The sequence below is a fragment of the Triticum aestivum genome, chromosome 3B (genome assembly GCF_018294505.1).
Source record: "Triticum aestivum cultivar Chinese Spring chromosome 3B, IWGSC CS RefSeq v2.1, whole genome shotgun sequence".
Lineage (NCBI taxonomy): Eukaryota > Viridiplantae > Streptophyta > Magnoliopsida > Poales > Poaceae > Triticum > Triticum aestivum.
In genome coordinates, this window is record NC_057801.1 from 484,574,216 (window position 1) to 484,598,476 (window position 24,261).

General features: G+C 42.9%; 1 protein-coding gene across 1 annotated transcript; it reads left to right on the plus strand.

Annotated features, from left to right (window-relative positions):
* Positions 1-2,241: 2,241 nt before the first annotated feature.
* Positions 2,242-3,459, plus strand: LOC123065568 (uncharacterized). The gene has a single exon (XM_044488821.1). The coding sequence runs from the start codon at positions 2,387-2,389 to the stop codon at positions 3,191-3,193; it is 807 nt and encodes a 268-aa protein (XP_044344756.1). The 5' UTR covers positions 2,242-2,386; the 3' UTR covers positions 3,194-3,459.
* The last annotated feature ends 20,802 nt before the right edge of the window (positions 3,460-24,261 follow it).

The window sequence follows — 24,261 nt, forward strand, 5'->3', positions numbered from 1 at the left end:
GGAATTTGGAAAAATGTTCCCTTTTCATGAAATCTTCATGTTTTCTTAGTCTTTCTCTTTTTTCGAAAATGTATTTTTTTTAAATTGTTCAGTAATTTGGAAAGTGTGGATTCTCCAAATTTTGTTTTGGAACATTTATTTTTTTTTACTTTTTTTGGAGTTTCAAATTTTTTATCAGTTTCATAAATTGTTAATTAGTTTTCAAAAATGTTTGTGTTTTCAAATATTCTTCAGGAGTTTCAAAATATGTTCGCGTCTCCAAACTTTGTTTTGGAATTTGGAAAAATGTTCGCGGTTCAAGAAATCTCGATGATTTTCTAAAAAAAATATCTTTTTCGACAATGTATTTTTAAAATTTTGTTCAGAAATTTGAAAATGTTGCTTCTGGTAGAAGATTCCGTTTTTTGAAGAAAAAAATGGTTTCGAAATTCCTTAAATAATTCGGATCTGCGCAGTATCGGTTCTTTACAGTTGACGCAACAATATGCTCAGACAAGACAGCTAGCTGGACTGGTAGTAGCGGGTTCGAAGGTCTTGATCTTTACGGGCCGGCCCAGTCATTGAGTTGCCTGTGCGAAACAGCGGATCTTTGCTGCGGAGAGCGGGCTATAGGAGGTCCCATCTAAAAGGGCTAGCCGGCTGTCCCGAGTTGATTTTTGGTCTTGTGGGCTGTTTCGGCCTTCTAGGCCGTTTTGTCCCTCCGGGCTTTACATTTTTAGGTTAAAAAGGCCAAAAAAAATCTAAGAAGGTCAAAAGCCCTAAAATGGGCAAAATAGCCCCAAACAGTGTTAAAAGGGCTGATTTGGGCCGCACGTCCTGTTGGGCATAGGCCATGCCGATCCGCGAATAAAAGGGTCGTGCTGGGTCGGCCTTAAAGTTTTGCTTCGGAGATCGACCTTTTTTCGTTGTGGGCCGTAGGCTGTTTCGACCCTTTTATTCCCGTGTCGGGCCAGGCCTAAATTTCGTGCCCGCCAGCCGGCCTTAAAAGCATGGTCCATAAATATGCATGTCGCCGTGCCTTCACTTGTTGAAAGTGCCTCCAGCCGCCGGCACCGCCATGGACGGCAGTTGCCGCATACCCCTACGCTATCCACCACCACCTCTCGCGGCAATCCCCTACCCCATGCACCTCCTCTGCCCCACCCCTGTCGCGCCATCGAGGCCCTAAACTGGAAGGCACAATGCTACCTATGTTTTGTTGCGGCTACATGAAAGGCGCAAACCACAGAGCATCAAGTGGGCCACAACAGTTGTACGCGCTTTCACTTGCCCCCATGGCGCTCGCCAGATGTATATGTCGTGCTTTTGGTGTAATGCCGCAAAGGTGTATATTTTTTGTTTCCAAATTTGATTGAAACACAATGTGATGTGAACATGAATTCCTTGCATGATTTGGAACGTGATGTGAATATGGTATGCAATTTTGTGCTACTAGTAATTGTGCACATGCACTGCACGGTAGTAATATATTAGGCAATATATTAATTGTATACTCCCTCCCTCCCAAAATTCTTGTCTTACATTTATCTAAATATGGATGTATCAAGTCACGTCTTAGTATTAGATACATCTGTATCTAGACAAATCTAAGACAAGAATTTTGAGACGGAGGAAGTATTTGTATTGCATATTAGTATTAGGTAAGATATAAATTGCATATTAACATTAGGTAATTGTTACTTGGTTAATGTTGCATTGATATTAGACATGATATTAATTAGTGAAGGATACTGAACATGTTTAAAGCTAAACGCCAGAGCGATAGATGCGGTTGAATTTTATTTGATCTTATCTCCGTAACTCGCTCTTTTTACGTTGGCATGGATGCAGTATGGATGATGACACGACATGAAGTTTTAGAGTTTTTTTTTTGCGGGAATTTAGAGTTAATTTGGGTTGTGTATGCACAATGGAATGAGAGATATAAGCAAAACGATTTGTAGGTATCCAGTTTTAGGTTAGCTAGCTGCTGGAGAAGAGCATAAAAATTTCATGGAAATCTTCTCTCGCATGTGTACATCGAAATATAGCAATATTCCAACTATAGCCGTTCTCGGCTAAGCATGGAGCTTTTCTCCCCACCACACGTCCATCCACCTCATCGGCGCCGATCGTAGCCATGAGGCTCAACTCGACTCGTCCATTGACAACTGATTCACCGGAAATCACGGCTGTAATTTCGTATCCATGCCGCAGGCTGCGGTGGCTGCAAACCGGAGTTGAGTTCAAAAGGCGCGGGAGCGGGTCTCTCTCCTCTTCCCCCATTCCTTGTACCACCATCTCTCTCGACCATAAGGCGCACCACCCTAGCGCCTCGCCTCCATCTCCACACCAAGTATACGCACACCCATTCGTCCCACGCAGCGGCGGCGGCGGCCAAGGCACGATGGAGCGGCGGCCAGAGCTGCGGCGGTCGATGACGCTCTCGGAGCAGCTGTCCAGGCCCGACCCGGCTATCCGCGAGTTCCTCAAGATCCCCGACGACAACAGCCACCTGAGCGCTGACGCCGGAGGAGGTGGAGGCAACGGCGGCATGATCAACTGGAAGCCGCTGCGCGACCGTCTCCGCCTCCGCCGCTCCGTGAACGCCTGGTCCAGCCCGTCGGAGAGGCCCAGCACGGCGGACGGCGCCGGTAGCCTGAAGAACAGCGGCAGCGGCAGCAACCGCAGCCACAAGTACATCTACGCGCAAGGTGAGGCCACGGCGGCCTTCTGCCGCACCTCCTCGCTCCGCCAGGCTCCCGCATTCTCGCGCGCGGCCTCCACACGGGTCGCTTCCAACGCCACCATCGGGCGCTCTTCCCCCGTGGTCGACGGCGAGGGCTCCGAGGACGAGTCGGAGCAGGACGAGGACGAGGAGGAAGGCAAGGAGGAGGAGGACGCGCCGGCGGCGCAGATGTCCCTGATGGCGCTGCTGGAGCAGACGGACAGCTGGGACGAGGAGGAGGAGGAGGAGCAGGCCGCGGCAGGCGCCGGGGCCAGCAGCAAGAACGCGCACGCCGAGGAGGAGGAGGAGGACGGCGAGGGGGAGATGGTGCACGTGTGCTGCGTGTGCATGGTGCGGCACAAGGGCGCGGCCTTCATCCCGTGCGGCCACACATTCTGCCGCCTCTGCTCCCGCGAGCTCTGGGTCAGCCGCGGCAACTGCCCGCTCTGCAACGGCTTCATCCAGGAGATCCTCGACATCTTCTGATCAAACCAACCTCATCTTCCTATCTGTCCGTCCGACTCTTGATTCTTCGGAGGTTGATGGCGAGTGAACGACCAACGCGCCACCCCGCTCTGAAACTGAGACCCGTGTCATATCGTAGGTAAATTGGTACATCAATCAACATGATGACGCTCTGTCTGCGATTTATTTCTGGAATGTGATTAACTGTATCAACTGTACTTAGTAATGTTTTGGAATAAGAATGGGAAAGCCTACAATGATACATCGGAAAAACGTAGGAGGGGGAGCATTGCCCTCTAATTTTGTGTCGTTGTTCAGCATGGTAATATGTGTTTGGCTCCCCATTTTATTGTTGCGTCGCTGCAACTCGAGAGCTCCTATTTGCGGCCCACAGGCGGCAAATGGTCGACGTGACAAACAGGGCGCAAAACGCCTTAGTAGCATCCACGCACGTTGTAGTGGTCGGTTCACCCAACCGTTTTGTCATGTCCTCAAATGCGTCTCAAGGCCCACGGGAGGAGCAGGACGGTCTGGCGAGGCCCAAGAGGAAGAGACGGCCCAACAGGTTGTTCGATCCAGAGACATGGGAGATGTAGGATAAGTAGGTGTGGGTGCGATGTGTGGAGAACGGCTGTCCAGTGGATGTAACTCAAACCCTATCCCCTTTCTCCTTCCATGAACTGCTTCTCCTCTCCGATTCCCTTCCTCTTTCCCCAATTACCTGTATCCCGTCATGGATTTGATGAATTGAGCAGAAAGGACATAACATATGGTATCGGATTTGCCAGATTACCTCCAGAAACCCACCTTCTCCACACATCGACAACGTCAACCGGTGGCGACGGAGCAGCGCGTCGACGAGCTGGCGGCGACCCTCAAGTTGATCCAGGAGCAAAATGCCTCCATCCAGAAGGCGGTAGCAGCGCCCACGACCCTCTTCGAGGAGATCAAGCCCTCGGTCCTTGATCTCGCGGAGTGGAGGCCGACGTTGGATCAGGCGGTGACTGATCTGCAGGCAGATTTGGGTGGAGTGCGGTGCGTCCTCGACCATGTCATCCGCAACCCCATCCTGTCGCTGAAGCCAACCGATCTGTCGCCGTTGATGCCGCAGCCACCGCTGCGTGACGCCCCTGTTGCAGTCGCGCCCACATTTAGGCCCGATGGCCGCCACGATGACACAACATCCTGGGGCGCTCGAACTGGGGTAGTCACTACCCATGTTCCCGGTCACGGGTACGTCTACCGTTCCTGATACTCGATCTCGTTCTCTGGTTCACTCACCAGAGCCGCGTCAATTTTCCTCAGGATTGTCTCTTTTTCGTCAGCCTTCTTGTTCTGGTAGTCTGCAACGGGTGCGCTCTTCTGTGCCGCCCCGACCCAAGATGGATTTCCTCCGTTTTTGGGTGAACGGCCGCGTAGTTGGAAACGCAATTGTGAATCTTACTTCAGGGTGTTTCACCTTGATCCAGAGCTATGGGCGGATACGGCAGCGATGCATTTCTCGGGTCCTGCCATGATTTGGTTAGAGAGTGGGGGCTTTGATCTTAGTCATATGGAGTGGGATCAGTTCTGTTCATTAGTTTGTGACCAATTTGAACGCAATGAGTACAATTCCTTGTCGCGCCAACTCTTTCACTTGCGTTAGACAGACTCGGTGTCCGAGTATGTCACTCAGTTCAATGATCTGATGCATTCTCTCTTAGCGCATAGCAGTTCTTGGGATCCTGCTTTGTTTCCGTCTTGTTTTGTTGATGATCTTAAGGATGAAATTCGAGTTGTTGTTCTCATTCACAACCCACGCGACATGGATACTGTTGTTTCCTTGGCGTCTTTGCAGGAACAAGCGCTGGAAATTTTGAAGCGGCGTGAACCTCGTCGTCGAGACAGTGGCTTGGGTAGTCGTTCATACTTGTGAGGTGCTATGCCATTGCCTCCGCCATCGGGGCGTCTCCCCCACCCACTGCAGTTGCAGAGGATCGGAGAGCGGCGCCCAATATTATGGCGCATTCAACTCCTACTGATGAATGGTTGACCACTCTCCGAGCATACCGCCGTGCCAGGGGCCTTTGTTATCTTTGTGGTAAGAAATGGTCCAGGGATCACAAGTGTGCGACTGTCGTGCAACTGCATGTTGTACAAGAGCTTTTTGATGTCTTGGGTATCTTAGGGTTTGACAGACCGTCTGATCAGTCAGATTCTCCTAGTGAACGTCATACAATTTCCAGAGCAGCTGTGGGAGGCACAGTCACACCTCAGACTGTGCGTTTGCAAGGATCCATCCAAAAGCACAAGGTGTTGATGCTGATTGACTCGGGCAGCTCACACAGTTTTGTCAGTTCAGCCTTGGCAACTCGATTGTCTGGAGTGGAGGTATCCACTCGTTCTCTTCAAGTGCATGTGGCGGACGGGGGGCAGTTGCAGTGTACATATGAGCTCCCGGCTTGTCAATGGACTATGCAAGGGCATAAATTTTGATCAACTTTGAAGGTGTTGCCCCTGGGGTGCTATGACATAATTGTCGGCATGGACTGCTTGGAAGCTCACAGCCCTATGGATGTTCATTGGGGCCAGAAGCAGCTCAGGTTTTTGCATCATGGGCAGAACATTTTGCTGCAAGGGGTCGAACCAAATTTTCAGCAGTGTTTCCAACAGTCCTCAGCTCAGTTGCATGTGTTGATGGCCAACAATGATGTTCATCAGGTTATTCAGGTATGCTCTGTCGAATGTGAGATGGACAGTACAGTTCTTCCTGAAGGTGTGTAGAAATTATTGCAGCAGTTTTCTCACCTATTTGAGCCGCCAACTAGGTTGCCTCAACAGAGACTGGTCGACCATAGTATTCCGCTGATTCCGGGTGCACAACCTGTTAACATTCGGCCATATCGATATACTCCAGCTCAAAAGGATGAAATTGAGGCTCGGGTGTCTGAAATGATTCGACAAGGTATCATACAACACAACTGCAGTCCTTATGCCTCTCCGATGTTGTTGGTTCAGAAGAAAGATCTTAGCTCGCACTTTTGCATTGATTTCAGGAATGTTAATGCCATTACTGTCAAGAATCGTTTCCCTCTTCCCATTATTGAAGAGTTGCTAGATGAGCTTGCTAGGTCTGTTTGGTTCAGCAGTTTGGATTTGCGGGCATGATATCATCAAATTTGCATGAAGCCAGAGGATGAGGATAAAACAGCCTTCAAAACCCACCATGGCCATTATGAATTCAAGGTGATGCCAAATGGGATTACAGGTGAGCCATCTACCTTCTAGGGTGCTATGAATTTTCTATTTTGCCATTACTTTGCAAAGGAGTTTTGGTGTTAATCGATGACATTTTAGTGCATAGTCATACCTTGCAGAGGCATTTAGAGTTGTTGCAACAGGTGTTTCAACTTTCAGGTCAACACAAATTTCATCTTAATCAATCCAAGTTGGAGGAGCTTTTACGCTCGATGTGCGATTATCCACCATCATCATCACCACCCCCATCACCTCCGAGGAAATAATCACATGGGTATGGGCACTCCCCTTGGCAACTGCCAAGCTTGGGGGAGGTGCCCCGGTATCATATCACCATCACACTCCTATTTTTACCGCTTTATTTAGTTCGATTTTTTTAGTAGTATCTTGATCTAGTAGTTTGAAGTTTTTGATATCAAGTAGTTTCGAGTTTTGCATTGTGATCCCTTTATGTAATCGAGTCCGTGTGCTATCTATAATAAAGATTAGTGTTGAGTCAAGGGCTTTGCTTTGTTGCTATGATCTTGAGAAAGTAGAAAGAACAAAAGAGTTCATATTGATCTTACGGATAGTGATAACTTCACACATAGAAAGTATGAGGCATAAAAATTGTTGAGAGTTGATGAACGTAGCCTTGGTCACCGTTGCAATTAATAGGAAGTGATAAGGAAAGAGGGGTTCACATATAAATATATTATCTTGGACATCTTTTATGATTGTGAAGCACTCATTAAGTATGACATGCTAAAAGAGTTGATGTTGGACAAGGAAGACAACATAATGGTTTATGTTTTCCAACATCTCAGTTAAAGTATATTGTCATTGACCTCCCAAACATACTGAGCTTGCCTTTCCCCCTCATGCTAGCCGAATTCCTTGCACCAAGTAGAAATACTACTTGTGCTTCAAAATATCCTTAAACCCAGTTTTGCCATGAGAGTCCATCATACTTACCTATGGATTGAGTAAGATCCTTCAAGTAAGTTGTCATCGGTGCAAGCAATAAAAATTGCTCTCTAAATATGCATGATTTATTAGTGCCGAGAAAATAAGCTTTGTACGAACTTGTTGTGGAAGTAATAAAAGCGACGGATTGCATAATAAAGGTCCACATACAAGGGGCAATATAAAGTGACGTTCTTTTGCATTAAGATTTTGTGTATCCAACCCTAAAAGCGCATGACAACCTCTGCTTCCCTCTGCGAATGGCCTATCTTTTATTTTATGTTTTTACTTTATGCCTGAGTCAAGGTGATCCTCACCTTTCCCTTTTTATTTTTATCCTTTGGCTAGCTCTTCGTGTTTGAAAGATCATGATATATATATCCAATTGGATGTAAGTTGGCATAGGCTATTATTGTTGACATCACCTAAAGGTGAATACATTGGGAGGCAACACAAGAAGCCCCTATCTTTCTCAGTGTCCGGCTGAAACTCTATAACCACAAGTATTGCGTGAGTGTTAACAATTATGGGAGACTACGAGATAGTTGAATATGTGAGCTAGTTGAAAAACTCTATTATTGACTCTTTCTGATGTTACGATAAATTGCAATTGCTTCAATGACTGAGATTATAGTTTGTTAGTTCCCAATGAAGTTTTTGAACCATACTTGACATTGTGAATTGCTTATTACTTGAGCATAGGAAATCATATGACAAAATCTATATATGTTGCTGTTATTAGAATGATCATGATGCCCTCATGTCCGTATTTTATTTTTATCGACACCTCTATCTCTAAAACATGTGGACATATTTTTCGATTTCGGCTTCTGCTTGAGGACAAGCGAGGTCTAAGCTTGGGGGAGTTGATACGTCCATTTTGCATCATGCTTTTATATCAATATTTATTGCATTATGGGCTGTTATTACACATTATATCTCAATACTTATGGCTATTCTCTCTTATTTTACAAGGTTTACCATGAAGAGGGGGAATGCCGGCAGCTGGAATTCTGGCTGGAAAAGGAGCAAAGGTTGGAAACCTATTCTGCACAACTCCAAAAGTCATGAAACTCCACGAAACAACTTTTTGGATTTAATAAGAATTTATGAGCGAAAGAAATAGGCCAGGGGGCCCACACCCTATCCAGGAGACAGGGGGCGCCCTCCCTGTAGGGCGCGACCTCCTATCTCCTGGGCCCCTTGGTGGGCCTATGGCGTCCATCTTCTGCTATATCATCACTTTTACCCTGGAAAAAATCGTGGGCAAGATTACGGGACGAAACTCCGCCGCCACGAGGCGGAATCAATCTAGGGCTCTGGCGGAGCTGTTCTGCCGGGGACACTTCCCTCCGGGAGGGGGAAATCATCACCAATGTCATCACCAACGATCCTCTCATCGGGAGGGGGTCAATCTCCATCAACATCTTCACCAGCACCATCTCCTCTCAAAACCCTAGTTCATCTCTTGTATCCAATCTTGTATCAAAACCACAAATTGGTAACTGTGGGTTGCTAGTAGTGTTGATTACTCCTTGTAGTTGATGCTATTTGGTTTACTTGGTGGAAGATCATATGTTCAGATCCTTTATGCATATTATTACCCCTCTGATTATGAACATGAATATGCTTTGTGAGTAGTTATGTTTGTTCCTGAGGACATGGGTGAAGTCTTGCTAGTAGTAGTCATGTGAATTTGGTATTCGTTTGATATTTTGATGAGATGTGTGTTGTCTTTTCCTCTAGTGGTGTCATGTGAACATCGACTACATGACACTTCACCATTATTTGGGCCTAGAGGAAGGCATGGGGAAGTAATAAGTAGATGATGGGTTGCTAGAGTGACAGAAGTTTAAACCCTAGTTTATGCGTTGCTTCGTTAGGGGTTGATATGGACCCATATGTTTAATGCTGTGGTTAGGTTTACCTTAATACTCCTCTTTGTAGTTGCGGATGCTTGCAATAGGGGTTAATCATAAGTGGGATGCCTGTCCAATTTAGGACAGTACCCAAGTACCGGTCCACCCACATATCAGATTATCAAAGTACCGAACGCAAATCTTATGAACGTGATGAAAACTAGCTTGACGATAATTCCCAATGTGTCCTCCGGAGCTCCTTCTTCATTATTAGAATTTGTCCTGGCTTATCCTTTGCTACATAAAGGATTGGGCCACCTTGCTGCACTTTATTTACTTTATTTACTTTTTGCTCGTTACTATTTATCTTATCACAAAATTATCTATCACCTACTATTTCAGTGCTTGCAAAGAAAACCTTACTAAAAACCGCTTATCATTTCCTTCTGCTCCTCGTTGGGTTCGACACTCTTACTTATCAAAAGGACTATGATAGATCCCCTATACTTGTGGGTCATCAAGACTCTTTTCTGGCGCTGTTGCCGGGGAGCGTAGTGCTTTTGGTGAGTGGAACTTGGTAAGGAAACATTTATATAGTGTGCTGAAATTTTCTGTTACTTGTCAGTGTGGAAACTAATCCTTTGAGGGGATTGTTTGGGGCATCTTCACCCCAACCAGAAGAGCAAAGATATGCTCCTAAACCTACTGAACTTTATGAAAATATTCACTTTGAGATTCCTTCGGGTATGATAGAAAAACTGCTAGCTAATCCTTTTGCAGGAGACGGAACATTGCATCCCGATTTACACCTTATCTTTGTGGATGAAGTTTGTGGATTATTTAAGCTTGCAGGTATTCTCGATGATGTTGTCAAAAGGAAGGTCTTCCCTTTATCTTTGATGGGAGATGCAATGGCATGGTATAGGCTATGTGATGATACGAGATCTTGGAATTATAAGCGATTGAAGTTGGAATTTCATCAGAAGTTCTATCCTATGCATCTTGTTCATCGTGATCGTAATTACATATATAATTTCTGGCCTCGCGAAGGAGAAAGCATCGCTCAAGCTTGGGGGAGGCTTAAGTCAATGTTGTATTCATGCCCCAATCATGAGCTCTCTCGGGAAATGATTATTCAGAATTTTTATGCTCGGCTTTCTCTCGATAATCGCAACCTGCTCGATACTTCCTGTGTTGGTTCTTATATGCTGAAGACTATTGATTTCAAATGAGACTTATTGGAAAGAATTAAATGCAACTCTGAATATTGGGGTTCCGACGATGGTAAGGAGTCAGGTATGACACCTAAGTTCAATTGTGTTAAATCTTTTATGGATACCGATGCTTTCCGTGGATTTAGCTCTAAGTATGGACTTGACTCTGAGATATTAGCTACTTTTTGTGAAACTTTTGCTACTCACGTTGATCTCCCTAAAAAGAAGTGGTTTAAATATAATCCTCCTGTTGAAGTGAAAGTAGTTGCACCTATTACAGTCGAAGAAAAGATTATTACATATAGTGATCCCATTGTTCCTACTGCTTATGTTGAAAAACCTCCTTTTCCTGTTAGAATAAAAGATCACGCTAAAGCTTCGACTGTTGTTCATAAGAGTAATACTAGGACCTATACACCTCCTGAACAAATTAATGTTGAACCTAGTATTGCTATGGTTAAAGATATCTTGGACGAGGATTTAGATGGGCATGTTATTTATTTTTGGGTGAGACTGCTAATATTGCTAGACCTGATACTAAGACACGTAGACCTGTTATACGCACGCCTATTATTTCTGTTGAGATAGGAGATCATTGTTATCATGGCTTATGTGATATGGGCGCTAGTGCTAGTGCAATACCTTATGATCTTTATAAAGAAATTATTCACGATATTGCACCTGTTGAATTAGAAGACATTCATGTTACTATTAAGCTTGCTAATAGGGATACCATTAAACCTATTGGGATTGTTAGAGATGTTGAAGTTTTGTGCGGGAAGGTTAAATACCCTGCTAATTGTCTTGTTCTTGCCTCCACACAAGATGATTTTTGTCCCATTATTTTTGGTAGACCCTTCTTGAATACGGCTCGTGCTAAGATTAATTGTGAAAGGAATATTGTCACAGTTGGCGTAGATGGTATGTCTCATGAGTTTAATTTTGCCAAGTTTAGTAGACAACCTCGTGAAAGGGAACCATCTAGTAAGGATGAAATTATCGGTCTTGCTTCCATTGCTGTTCCTCCAACTGATCCGTTAGAACAATATTTGCTAGACCATGAAAACGATATGTTTATGAAGGAAAGGGAAGAAATAGATGAAGTGTTCCTTAAACAGGAACCTATGCTGAAACATAACCTTTCCGTTGAAATTCTTGGGGATCCCCCTCCACCCAAGGGTGATCCCGTTTTTGAACTCAAACCATTACCTAATAATCTTAAGTATGCTTATCTTGATGAAAAATAAATATATCATGTTATTATTAGTGCTAACCTTTCAGAGAAAGAAGAAGAAAGATTATTGAAAATTTTTGAAGAAGCACCGAGCCGCTATTGGATATACTCGAGATGATCTTAAGGGCATTAGTCCCACATTATGTCAACACAAAATTTCAGTGGAGAAAGATGCCAAACCAGTTAGAGATCCTCAAAGACAATTAAATCCCAAAATGAAGGAAGTGGTAAGAAAGGAGATTCTAAAGCTCCTTGAGGCAGGTATTATTTATCCCGTTGCTGATAGTGAATGGGTAAGCCCTGTCCATTGTGTGCCTAAAAAGGGAGGTATTACCGTTGTTCCTAATGATAAAGATGAATTGATCCCGCAAAGAATTATTACAGGTTATAGGATGGTAATTGATTTCCGTAAGTTAAATAAAGCTACTAAGAAAGATCATTACCCTTTACCTTTTATTGATCAAATGCTAGAAAGGCTATCCAAACACACACATTTTTGCTTTCTAGATGGTTATTCTGGTTTCTCTCAAATACCAGTGTCAGCAAAGGATCAATCTAAAACTACCTTTACTTGCCCTTTTGGTACTTTTGCTTATAGACGTATGCCTTTTGGTTTATGTAATGCACCTGCTACCTTTCAAAGATGCATGATGGCTAGGCTATATTCTCTGATTTTTGTGAAAAGATTTGTGAGGTATTCATGGATGACTTCTCCGTCTATGGATCCTCTTTTGATGATTGTTTGAGCAATCTTGATCGAGTTTTGCAGAGATGCGAAGACACTAGTCTCGTCCTGAATTGGGAAAAGTGTCACTTTATGGTTAATGAAGGCATTGTCTTGGGGCACAAGATCTCCAAGAGAGGTATTGAAGTTGATAAAGCCAAAGTTGATGCTATTGAAAAGATGCCATGTCCCAAGGACATAAAAGGTATAAGAAGTTTCCTTGGTCACGCCGGTTTTTTAGGAGGTTCATTAAGGACTTTTCTAAAATCTCTAGGCCTCTGACTAATTTATTGCAAAAAGATATTCCTTTTGTCTTTGATGATGATTGTGTAGAAGCATTTGAAACACTTAAGAAAGCTTTGATCACTGCACCTATTGTACAGCCACCTGATTGGAATTTACCTTTTGAAATTATGTGCGATGCTAGTGATTATGCTGTAGGTGTTGTTTTAGGGCAAAGAGTCAGTAAGAAATTGAATGTTATCCAGTATGCTAGTAAGACTCTTGATACTGCCCAGAGAAATTATGCTACTACTGAAAAAGAGTTCTTAGCAGTTGTGTTTGCATGTGATAAGTTTAGACCTTATATTGTCGATTCCAAAGTTACTATTCACACTGATCATGCTGCTATTAAATATCTTATGGAAAAGAAAGATGCTAAGCCTAGACTCATTAGATGGGTTCTCTTGCTCCAAGAATTTGATTTACATATTATTGATAGAAAGGGAGCTGAGAACCCCGTTGCAGACAACTTGTCTAGGTTAGAGAATGTTCTTGATGACCCACTGCCTATTAATGATAGCTTTCCTGATGAACAATTAGCGGTTGTCAATGCTTCTCGTACTGCTCCTTGGTATGCTGATTATGCTAATTACATTGTTGCTAAATATATACCGCCTAGTTTCACATACCAGCAAAAGAAAAAGTTCTTTGATGATTTAAAACATTACTTCTGGGATGATCCACACCTTTATAAGGAAGGAGTAGATGGTATTATTAGACGTTGTGTGCCTGAGCATGAACAGGAACAAATCCTACGCAAGTGTCACTCTGAATCCTATGGAGGGTACCACGCTGGAGATAGAACTGCGCACAAGGTACTACAATCTGGTTTTTATTGGCCCACTCTCTTCAAAGTTGCTCGTAAGTTTGTCTATCTTGTGATGAATGTCAAAGAATAGGTAACATTAGTAGACGTCAAGAAATGCCTATGAATTATTCTCTTGTCATTGAACCGTTTGATGTTTGGAGCTTTGATTATATGGGACCTTTTCCTGCCTCCAATGGTTATACACATATTTTAGTTGCTGTTGATTATGTTACTAAGTGGGTAGAAGCTATTCCAACTAGTAGTGTTGATCATTACACTTCTATTAAAATGCTTAAAGAAGTTATTTTTACGAGGTTTGGAGTCCCTAGATATCTTATGACTAATGGTGGTTCACATTTTATTCATGGTGCTTTCCGCAAGATGCTTGCTAAGTATGATGTCAATCATAGAATCGCATCTCCTTATCACCCGCAGTCTAGTGGTCAAGTAGAGTTGAGCAATAGAGAGCTCAAATTAATTTTGCAAAAGACTGTGAATAGATCTAGAAAGAATTGGTCCAAAAAACTTGATGATGCATTATGGGCCTATAGAACTGCATACAAAAATCCTATGGGTATGTCTCCATATAAGATGATTTATGGAAAAGCATGTCATTTACCTCTTGAACTTGAACATAAAGCATGTTGGGCTATTAAGGAGCTCAATTATGACTTCAAACTTGCCGGTGAGAAGAGGTTGTTTGATATTAGCTCACTTGATGAATGGAGAACCCAAGCATATGAGAATGCCAAGCTTTTCAAAGAAAAAGTCAAACGCTGGCATGATAAGAGGATACAAAAGCGTGAGTTTAACGTAGGAGATTATGTGTTATTATCAACTCTCATTTAAGATTTTTTGCAGGAAAACTTTGCTCAAAATGGGAAGGTCCCTACGTTATCGAGGAGGTCTATCGTTCTGGTGCTATAAAAATCAACAACTTTGAAGGCACAAATCCGAGGGTGGTAAACGGTCAAAGAATTAAACACTATATTTCAGGTAATACTATGAATGTTGAAACTAATATTATTGAAACCATAACCCCTGAGGAATACATAAGAGACACTTTCCAGAATGTTCCAGACTCTGAAAAGGCATAGGTACGTGGTACGGTAAGTAATCCGACTCCAAAACAACTCTAATGGCAATTTTTATCAGTTTTGGATTATTTAAGAATTTTAGGAAGAAAGAAGTAGTCCGAAAGGGACACGAGGCTCCCACGAGAGAGGAGGCCACGCCCCCCTGTAGGGCGCGCCCCCTGTCTCGTGGGCACCTCGTGTGCCTCCCGGACTCCATTTTCTTGTATGTTACGTATTTTGGTCGGTAAAAATTCATTATATATATTCCCGAAGGTTTTGATCACCGTATCACGCAAATATTCTCTGTTTTGGTTTCGAGCTATTTCTGTTCCAGATTTAGAGCACCATGGCTTCACCCTCCTCCAACAATGAAGACAAGGATGCTTGGCTTTTGAAGATAGAACTGAAAATAGAAGAACCAGAAGAGCTCCGGCGGTGAAAGAAGAAGATATCCCTCAACCTTTACCTAACCTCTTTACTCCAACAGAGATTGAAGCTTTCAAGATGATTGAGCTAGCCCGCATACAGAAGAAGTATCTCACACATGAGAATATTTTGTTGCAGGATCATATTGTTGGGCTCAAGGGCATTATCCGCAAGTTGGAGGAGCTTTTACGCTCGATGTGCGATTATCCACCATCATCATCACCACCCCCATCACCTCCGAGGAAATAATCACATGGGTATGGGCACTCCCCTTGGCAACTGCCAAGCTTGGGGGAGGTTCCCCGGTATCGTATCACCATCACACTCCTATTTTTACCGCTTTATTTAGTTCGATTCTTTTAGTAGTATCTTGATCTAGTAGTTTGAAGTTTTTGATATCAAGTAGTTTCAAGTTTTGCATTGTGATCCCTTTATGTAATCGAGTTCGTGTGCTATCTATAATAAAGATTAGTGTTGAGTCAAGGGCTTTGCTTTGTTGCTATGATCTTGAGAAAGTAGAAAGAACAAAAGAGTTCATATTGATCTTATGGATAGTGATAACTTCACACATAGAAAGTATGAGGCATAAAAAATTGTTGAGAGTTGATGAACGTAGCCTTGGTCATCGTTGCAATTAATAGGAAGTGATAAGGAAAGAGGGGTTCACATATATATATATTATCTTGGACATCTTTTATGATTGTGAAGCACTCATTAAGTATGACATGTTAAAAGAGTTGATGTTGGACAAGGAAGACAACATAATGGTTTATGTTTTCCAACATCTCAGTTAAAGTATATTGTCATTGACCTCCCAAACATGCTAAGCTTGCCTTTCCCCCTCATGCTAGCCGAATTCCTTGCACCAAGTAGAAATACTACTTGTGCTTCCAAATATCCTTAAACCCAGTTTTGCCATGACAGTCCACCATACCTACCTATGGATTGAGTAAGATCCTTCAAGTAAGTTGTCATCGGTGCAAGCAATAAAAATTGCTCTCTAAATATGCATGATTTATTAGTGCCGAGAAAATAAGCTTTGTACGAACTTGTTGTGGAAGTAACAAAAGTGCCGAGAAAATAAGCTCTGGTTCCCTCTGCGAAGAGCCTATCTTTTATTTTATGTTTTTACTTTATGCCTGAGTCAAGGTAATCCTCACCTTTCCCTTTTTATTTTTATCCTTTGGCAAGCTCTTCGTGTTTGAAAGATCATGATATATATCCAATTGTATGTAAGTTGGCATAGGCTATTATTATTGACATCACCTAAAGGTGAATATGTTGGGAGGCAACACAAGAAGCCCCTATCTTTCCCAGTGTCCGGCTGAAACTCTATAACCACAAGTATTGCGTGAGTGTTAACAATTATGGGAGACTATGAGATAGTTGATTATGTGAGCTTGTTGAAAAACTCTATTATTGATTCTTTCTAATGTTACGATAAATTGCAATTGCTTCAATGACTGAGATTATAGTTTGTTAGTTCCCAATTAAGATTTTGAACCATACTTGACATTGTGAATTGCTTATTACTTGAGCATAGGAAATCATATGACAAAATCCATATATGTTTCTGTTATTAGAATGATCATGATGCCCTCATGTCCGTATTTTATTTTTATCGACACCTCTATCTCTAAAACATGTGGACATATTTTTCGATTTCGGCTTCCGCTTGAGGACAAGCGAGGTCTAAGCTTGGGGGAGTTGATACGTCCATTTTGCATCATGCTTTTATATCAATATTTATTGCATTATGGGCTGTTATTACACATTATATCTCAATACTTATGTCTATTCTCTCTTATTTTACAAGGTTTACCATGAAGAGGGGGAATGCCGGCAGCTGGAATTCTGGCTGGAAAAGGAGCAAACATTGGAAACCTATTCTGCACAACTCCAAAAGTCCTGAAACTCCACGAAACAACTTTTTGGATTTAATAAGAATTTATGAGCGGAAGAAATAGGCCAGGGGGCCCACACCCTATCCAGGAGACAGGGGGGCGCCCCCCCCCCTGTTGGGCGCGACCTCCTATCTCCTGGGCCCCCTGGTGGGCCTCCGGCGTCCATCTTCTACTATATCATCACTTTTACCCTGGAAAAATTCGTGGGCAAGCTTACGGGACGAAACTCCGCCGCCACGAGGCGGAACCTTGGCGGAATCAATCTAGGGCTCTGGCGGAGCTGTTCTGCCGGGGACACTTCCCTCCGGGAGGGGGAAATCAACACCAACGTCATCACCAACGATCCTCTCATCGGGAGGGGGTCAATCTCCATCAACATCTTCACCAGCACCATCTCCTCTCAAAACCCTAGTTCATCTCTTGTATCCAATCTTGTATCAAAACCACAAATTGGTACCTGTGGGTTGCTAGTAGTGTTGATTACTCCTTGTAGTTGATGCTATTTGGTTTACTTGGTGGAAGATCATATGTTCAGATCCTTTATGCATATTATTACCCCTCTGATTATGAATATGAATATGCTTTGTGAGTAGTTACGTTTGTTCCTGAGGACATGGGTGAAGTCTTGCTATTAGTAGTCATGTGAATTTGGTATTCGTTCGATATTTTGATGAGATGTGTGTTGTCTTTTCCTCTAGTGGTGTCATGTGAACGTCGACTACATGACACTTCACCATTATTTGGGCCTAGAGGAAGGCATGGGGAAGTAATAAGTAGATGATGGGTTGCTAGAGTGACAGAAGCTTAAACCCTAGTTTATGCGTTGCTTCGTTAGGGGTTGATATGGACCCACATGTTTAATGATGTGGTTAGGTTTACCTTAATACTCCTTTTTGTAGTTGCGGATGCTTGCAATAGGGATTAATCATAAGTGGGATGCTTGTCCAAGTTAGGACAGTACCCAAGTACCGGTCCACCCACATATCAGATTATCAAAGTACCGAACGCGAATCTTATGAACGTGATGAAAACTAGCTTGACGATAATTCCCAATGTGTCCTCGGGAGCTCCTTCTTCATTATTAGAATTTGTACAGGCTTATCCTTTGCTACATATAGGATTGGGTCACCTTGCTGCACTTTATTTACTTTTTGCTCATTACTATTTATCTTATCACAAAATTATCTATCACCTACTATTTCAGTGCTTGCAGAGAAAACCTTACTGAAAACCGCTTACATTTCCTTCTGCTCCTCGTTGGGTTCGACACTCTTACTTATCGAAAGGACTACGATAGATCCCCTATACTTGTGGGTCATCAGATAATATCACAAAAGGGTATGGAACAGATTTGCAGGCCTGTAAACTATTGCAGCTGCATAGTGGGGCGATTGTTGGGGCGTCGCCATACACGGTACAAGATGGGGTCAATAGGTATAAAGTCCGTGTGTGGCTGGGAAACAATATAGTGGCGAGGGATCAAACTTTTCGGTCATTACATGCAAGCCTATCGGGTGGACATTCAGGCATCCATGCTACTTATGAAAGAGCCAAAAAGTTGTTTGCATGGCTGGGCATAAAGTGTGATATCACAAAATTTGTATCAACATGTGGGGTGTGTAAGCAGGCTAAGACAGAACACATCAGATCACCTGGTTTGCTTGAGCCGTTAGCTGTTCCACGTCATCCATGGCACACAGTGACTTTGGACTTTATCGGTGGATTACCAGCTTCTCGGGGGTATACTGGCATCATGGTGGTAGTTGACAAACTTACCAGGTATGCTCATTTTGTGCCTCTAACGCATCCCTTCACAGAAATCCAAGTGGCCTCTGCTTATATGACAAATGTGTACAAATATCATGGATTGTCGTATGCTTTGGTCTCGAATCGTGACAAAATCTTTACAAGCACCTTGTGAAGGGAGCTATTTTATCTGGCAGGAACCGAACTGCGCATGTCATCAGCGTATCATCCTCAGACTGATGGCACGACGGAACGAGCGAATCAATGCTTGGAGTCTTACCTCCGCTGTTTTGTTCATGCTTGCCCTCACCATTGGTTCCAATGGCTTCATTTGGTAGAGTTCTGGTATAATACAACATACCACTCAACTCTCGGTGCGTCACCATTTGAAACTCTGTATGGGCATCCTCCCTGTAATTTTGGTATCATGGATGCGGCAACAACGGTTTCTTCAGATCTGCAAGACTAGATGTACGAGCGCTCACTCATGCTAGCTCTGCTCAAACAACATCTGGAGCGTGCTCGCCAGCATATGAAAGATCAAGCAGATAAGCACCGATCGGAGAGATCCTTTGAAGTGGGAGATTGGGTGTTTGTCAAACTTCAGTCATATGTGCAGGGCTCGGTGGCGCAACGGGCCAATCATAAACTTTCTTTTCGTTACTTTGGTCCTTTTCAGGTGAAGGCTCGTGTGGGCAGGGTGGCCTATCGTCTCCTGTTGCCAACCACGACTAAGGTGCATCCGGTCTTCCATGTGATTCTTCTTCGCGGAGCTCTTCCTCCGTCCATGGAAGTGACGCTGGAGCTGCCAACACCCCCAGCTGTGCATGTCATGCCCTTTATTCCAAAGCAAGTCTTGGCGTGTAGGTTCATCACCAGAAGAGCGGCCAAGATCCCTCAAGTTCTAATCAAGTTGGCATCGCAACCAAGCTCTCTGGCAACATGGGAGGATTACTTTGAGCTACAGAGTCGGTTTCCAGGAGCAGCGGCTTAGGGGCAAGCCGCACCTAAAGGGGGGACAATGTCATGTCCTCGGATACGTCTCAAGGCCCATGGGAGGAGCAGGACGGTCTGGCGAGGCCCAAGAGGAAGAGATGGTCCAACAGGCTGTTCGACCCAGAGACATGGGAGATGTAGGATAAGTAGGTGTGTGTGCGATGTGTGGAGGACGGCTGTGCAGTGGATGTAACTCGAACCCTATCCCCTTTTCCCTTCCCTGAACTGCTTCTCTTCTCCGATTCCCCTTCCTCTTTCCCCAATTACCTGTATCCCGCCATGGATTTGATGAATTGAGTAGAAAGGCCATAACACATTTTTTGTTGATATTTTTTCTTTTTCACCTTATCTTTTTCATAGTTCTTGGTACTATAAATATTTTCATAATATATGGTGAAGATTTTCCAAAATACACACTAAACACGTTTTATTATGCAGTGAACTTTTTTTAATACAGTGGAGTTTTGTACTACATCTGAACATTTTCAAAATACACATTGAATTTTTTATAAAATACGTTGAACAATTTCATAGTATAAGCTGAACGTTATAAAAATACAGATCAAACTTTTGTCTAAAATATATTGAACAATTTCTTAGTATACAATCACCATTTTGAAAATACACATTGAACTTTAAAAAATATTAAACAATTTCTTAGTATACGATGAAAAAATTTATAATGCTGGTGAATGATTTTTAATGTATGCCGAATATTTTGTTAATGTACAGCGAGCATTTTCGTAGTACATGGTAATTTTTAAATACGCTGAACAATATCATAGTATAAGCTGAACATTATAAAAATACAGATCGAACTTTTGTCTAAAATATGTTGAACAATTTCTTAGTATACAATGACCATTTTCGAAATACACATTGAACATTAAAAAATATTGAACAATTTCTTAGTATACACTGAACATTTTTATAATGCTGGTGAACGTTTTTAATGTATGCTGAATTTTTTGTTAATATACAATGAGCATTTTTGTAATACATGGTGAATTTTTTGTAAAATACGCTGAACAATTTCATAGTATCAGCTGAACGTTATAAAAATACAGATCCAACTTTTGTCTAAAATATGTTGAACAATTTCTTAGTATACAGTGACCATTTTCAAAGTACACATTGAACTTTCAAAAATATTGAATAATTTCTTAGTATACGAGTGACATTTTTATAATGCCGATAAAGATTTTTTAATGTATGCTGAATATTTTGTTAATATACGGCGAGCATTTTCAAAGTACACATTGATTTTTTAGTAAAATATGCTGGAAAATTTCATAGTGTTGTTATAAAAATGCAGATCGAACTTTTGTCTAAAATATGTTGAACAATTTCTTAGTATACAATCATCATTTTCAAAATACACATTGAACTTTAAAAAATATTGAACAATTTCTTAGTACTATACGATGAACATTTTTATAATGCTGGTGAACATTTTTTAATGTATGATGAGTATTTTGTTAATATACAATGAGCATTTTCGTAATATGCGGTGAATTTTATGTAAAAAATGCTGAACAATTTCGTAGTATTAGCTGAACGTTATAAAAATACAGATCAAACTTTTGTCTAAAATATGTTGAACAATTTCTAAGTATACAAGCCATTTTCAAAATACACATTGAACTTTAAAAAATATTGAACAATTTCTTAGTATACGATGAACAATTTTATAATGCTAGTGACGTTTTTAATTTATGCTGAATATTTTGTTAATATACAACAAGCCTTTTCGTAATACATGGTGAATTTTTTATATAGGACAAAAAAAGTAGAGAAAAAATAAAGGAAAAGGGAAACAGAAAAAAATGAAATAGAAGCAACAACCAACCAAACATAAGTCAGTCCAACTGAGGCGTAGGGAGGAACGCTCTCTCAGTGATGCCACCAATATTTGCCACTTACGGGCGGCAAATATGATTGGTCGTCCCTGAGTAGTATGTTACCTTTCTCTATTTGTAAAAGGAAACGATTGGACTCAGCCGACGGATATTTCGATCACATCGATCGTCTTGTGTGTGTGCCACGTGCCGGTGGGCCCACAAACCGCTCTAGCGTAGTCATCATTATCCTCGCGTCGCGTGCGCCATGTGACAATGCATAGAGTTTTTGCAACTCGCTCCTTGTTGCAAACCTTTGACCACAACAAGAGGTCAGTTGCAGTTCCTGAGCAGCCACATATTCGTTTTCGTAGCCCAGACCCCAAGCACCATCCCGTCCTTCGCACCGCCGTTTCACGCTCCTGCCTCACCGGTGAGATCCCGTGCCTCGCCTCCTCTTCTTTTTCTCTTCCTCCTCCTTTTCCTCCTTCTCCCGCTTAACCTCGCAGCCCCCTCTGCCCCTTTGCAGGTCACGGCCATGGTTCCCACTTTGCCTGAGCTCGTGCAGAGAGGGCGGCGTCGCCGCCACTCGCCGGCCGGCGGCCACTTCCTCCACTGCGCTTCTTCTCCATCCAGCACCGACCTCCTCCATGTCGCCTCCGGCCATCACCGAGTGCCTCCCTGTTGCCATTGAAATGACGGTGTTGCAAATGGCAACAACAATGAAAGTGGTGTTGCTGCGACATCATCTCTCGTTGCAAAAAAATTGTAACATCATTCATGTTGCAAAAATCCTTAGCAACATCATCTCTCATTGCAAAAAAATAAAAAAAAATCTGCAACATCTTCTCTTAGTGCAAAAAAATTCTGCAACATCACCCATGTTGTAAAAGTCCTTCAGCAACATCATCTATATTATAAAAAGATGAAGATGAAAAACAAAATTCTGCAATAAGACATCTTCTAAGTGGTTCTCGCAACACGACTTCTGTTGCAAAAGTGAAGGAAGCGGCCGCAACATTGCACTAGATCTGACGGCTCATAACCCGGCCGATCTTTTAAAAAGATTCGCGGATGGATGCGTAGCACGCCTCATTAATTTCAAAATGTCCGGCCGTAGCTCTCGGGTCAAAGAGAGCGCTCATGGAGTTACTAGCTTTCAAACCCAACGAGGCGAGAGTGCAGCCATGCATGTAGTCACACGCACCAGTGGATTAAACTATCCGCCCACGGTACGTGATGGAGCCTAACCACTTGACCAAGTGTGCTTTTGATGCGCTGCAAGCTGGTTCCTTTTAATTAAAAATTAAATAATTTCGTTCTGGTAGTAGTAGGATACTGGTCATAGTGTACACACGCACGCATCTGCTGTCGACCGATCGATGGCCTGTGGCTGTGAAGTTTGACTAGTGTCCAAAGCTGCCAATGGCGTCGCAGGCCCATGCATGTGGCTTTGAAGTTTATCCGTCTAGCTCCGTTTTTGTTTTCCAAGTGGAGTAGCAGTAGCTAGTGTGTGCCCGAGCACATGTGGCCTGCTGTTTTGTCACACACCTTTGCGTGAACACCAAGAGGCACGCAGCGGATTAACAACTTGGGCAGCACTACTTGGCGATTAAATATCTCTCTGCATTGCTTCCTCATTCGGCAAGGGTTGAAGGAAAAATCGGGCTCAGATTTGTCGATTTCACAACTCCCACCTTGATGCAAGGAGTATAGATGTATATTAGGCGGCGATCTCGACTCTTGTGGTTTAATTTAACCCCAATCTATCAACTAATCGCATTTTCCGTTTTGCCTTCCCAAAAATTATGCAGTGAACAGTTGGGCTGAAGATACATACTCTCGCATACTCTCCTGCAGAGTAATGAGAAACCGACAGTACGAGTTTAAGCACCTCTCCAATTCCAGTTCTGGTGTAGAGATTCACGAGGCATAGTGTTGATCCCACCAGTGCCTTCCTTGATCCAGCTTTTTTCCAGCCCGCTTTCGAACCCCTTCAAATGGTTACTTTACATTTACACGAGAAATCCCTTATAATGTCGCTCTAAAAGTTTTTTTTTTGAAACAAGTCAAAAAGTACAGTTGTCTGCAATGGAGTATGATTGGTGCAACTTTAATTTTCCAACTCTTTTCCACGCTTTGGTAGGCAGACAAGTCTGTGCGACCTATAGCTTCAAACAGAACAGACCCTAATATTCGTGGAGCTGAGCACAGAATCTAGGCGAATACTCAAGAGATAATATGGCGGACTTATTGACTTTGACTAGCAGACATTTTTGTCCTGCCTGAAACAGCATTTGTGAAGCTGTCATCACACAGAATCTAGCTAGCAAGGTTCTAGCCTTATAGACGACGAGCACACTAGCACTAGATTTTACACTAAAATTCGTTTACAGTCTGATTACTTAACAAGCGATGAACACTTGGATCCTACGGCATGCAGTCTGTAGGTTTAGCAAACGTATGCTCGATTTCTTTACTTCGTCTTCCTAGCAAATCATAGGAGGCAGCTTCTCGCAAAAATAAAAATAGAATCATAGGAGGCAGTGTGTTGGTCTCACTCATGACTCATCCTCACATCCGCAGGAAACAAAAGCATTCCGTTTCAGAATTCGGAAACGACAAGGGCTTTCGTGCGAAATACCCATGCTGCTTTGCTACCAAGGAAAACGACCTCACACACGCCGAGATCCGAGCCACGGTCAGCCGGTCTCTCTGTCTCAATAAACATTCGCAGAAGCGCAGGGTTGACTTTGCCACAACAGCCCTCCTCCTGCATATGCATTGCAGCTTGCAGAGA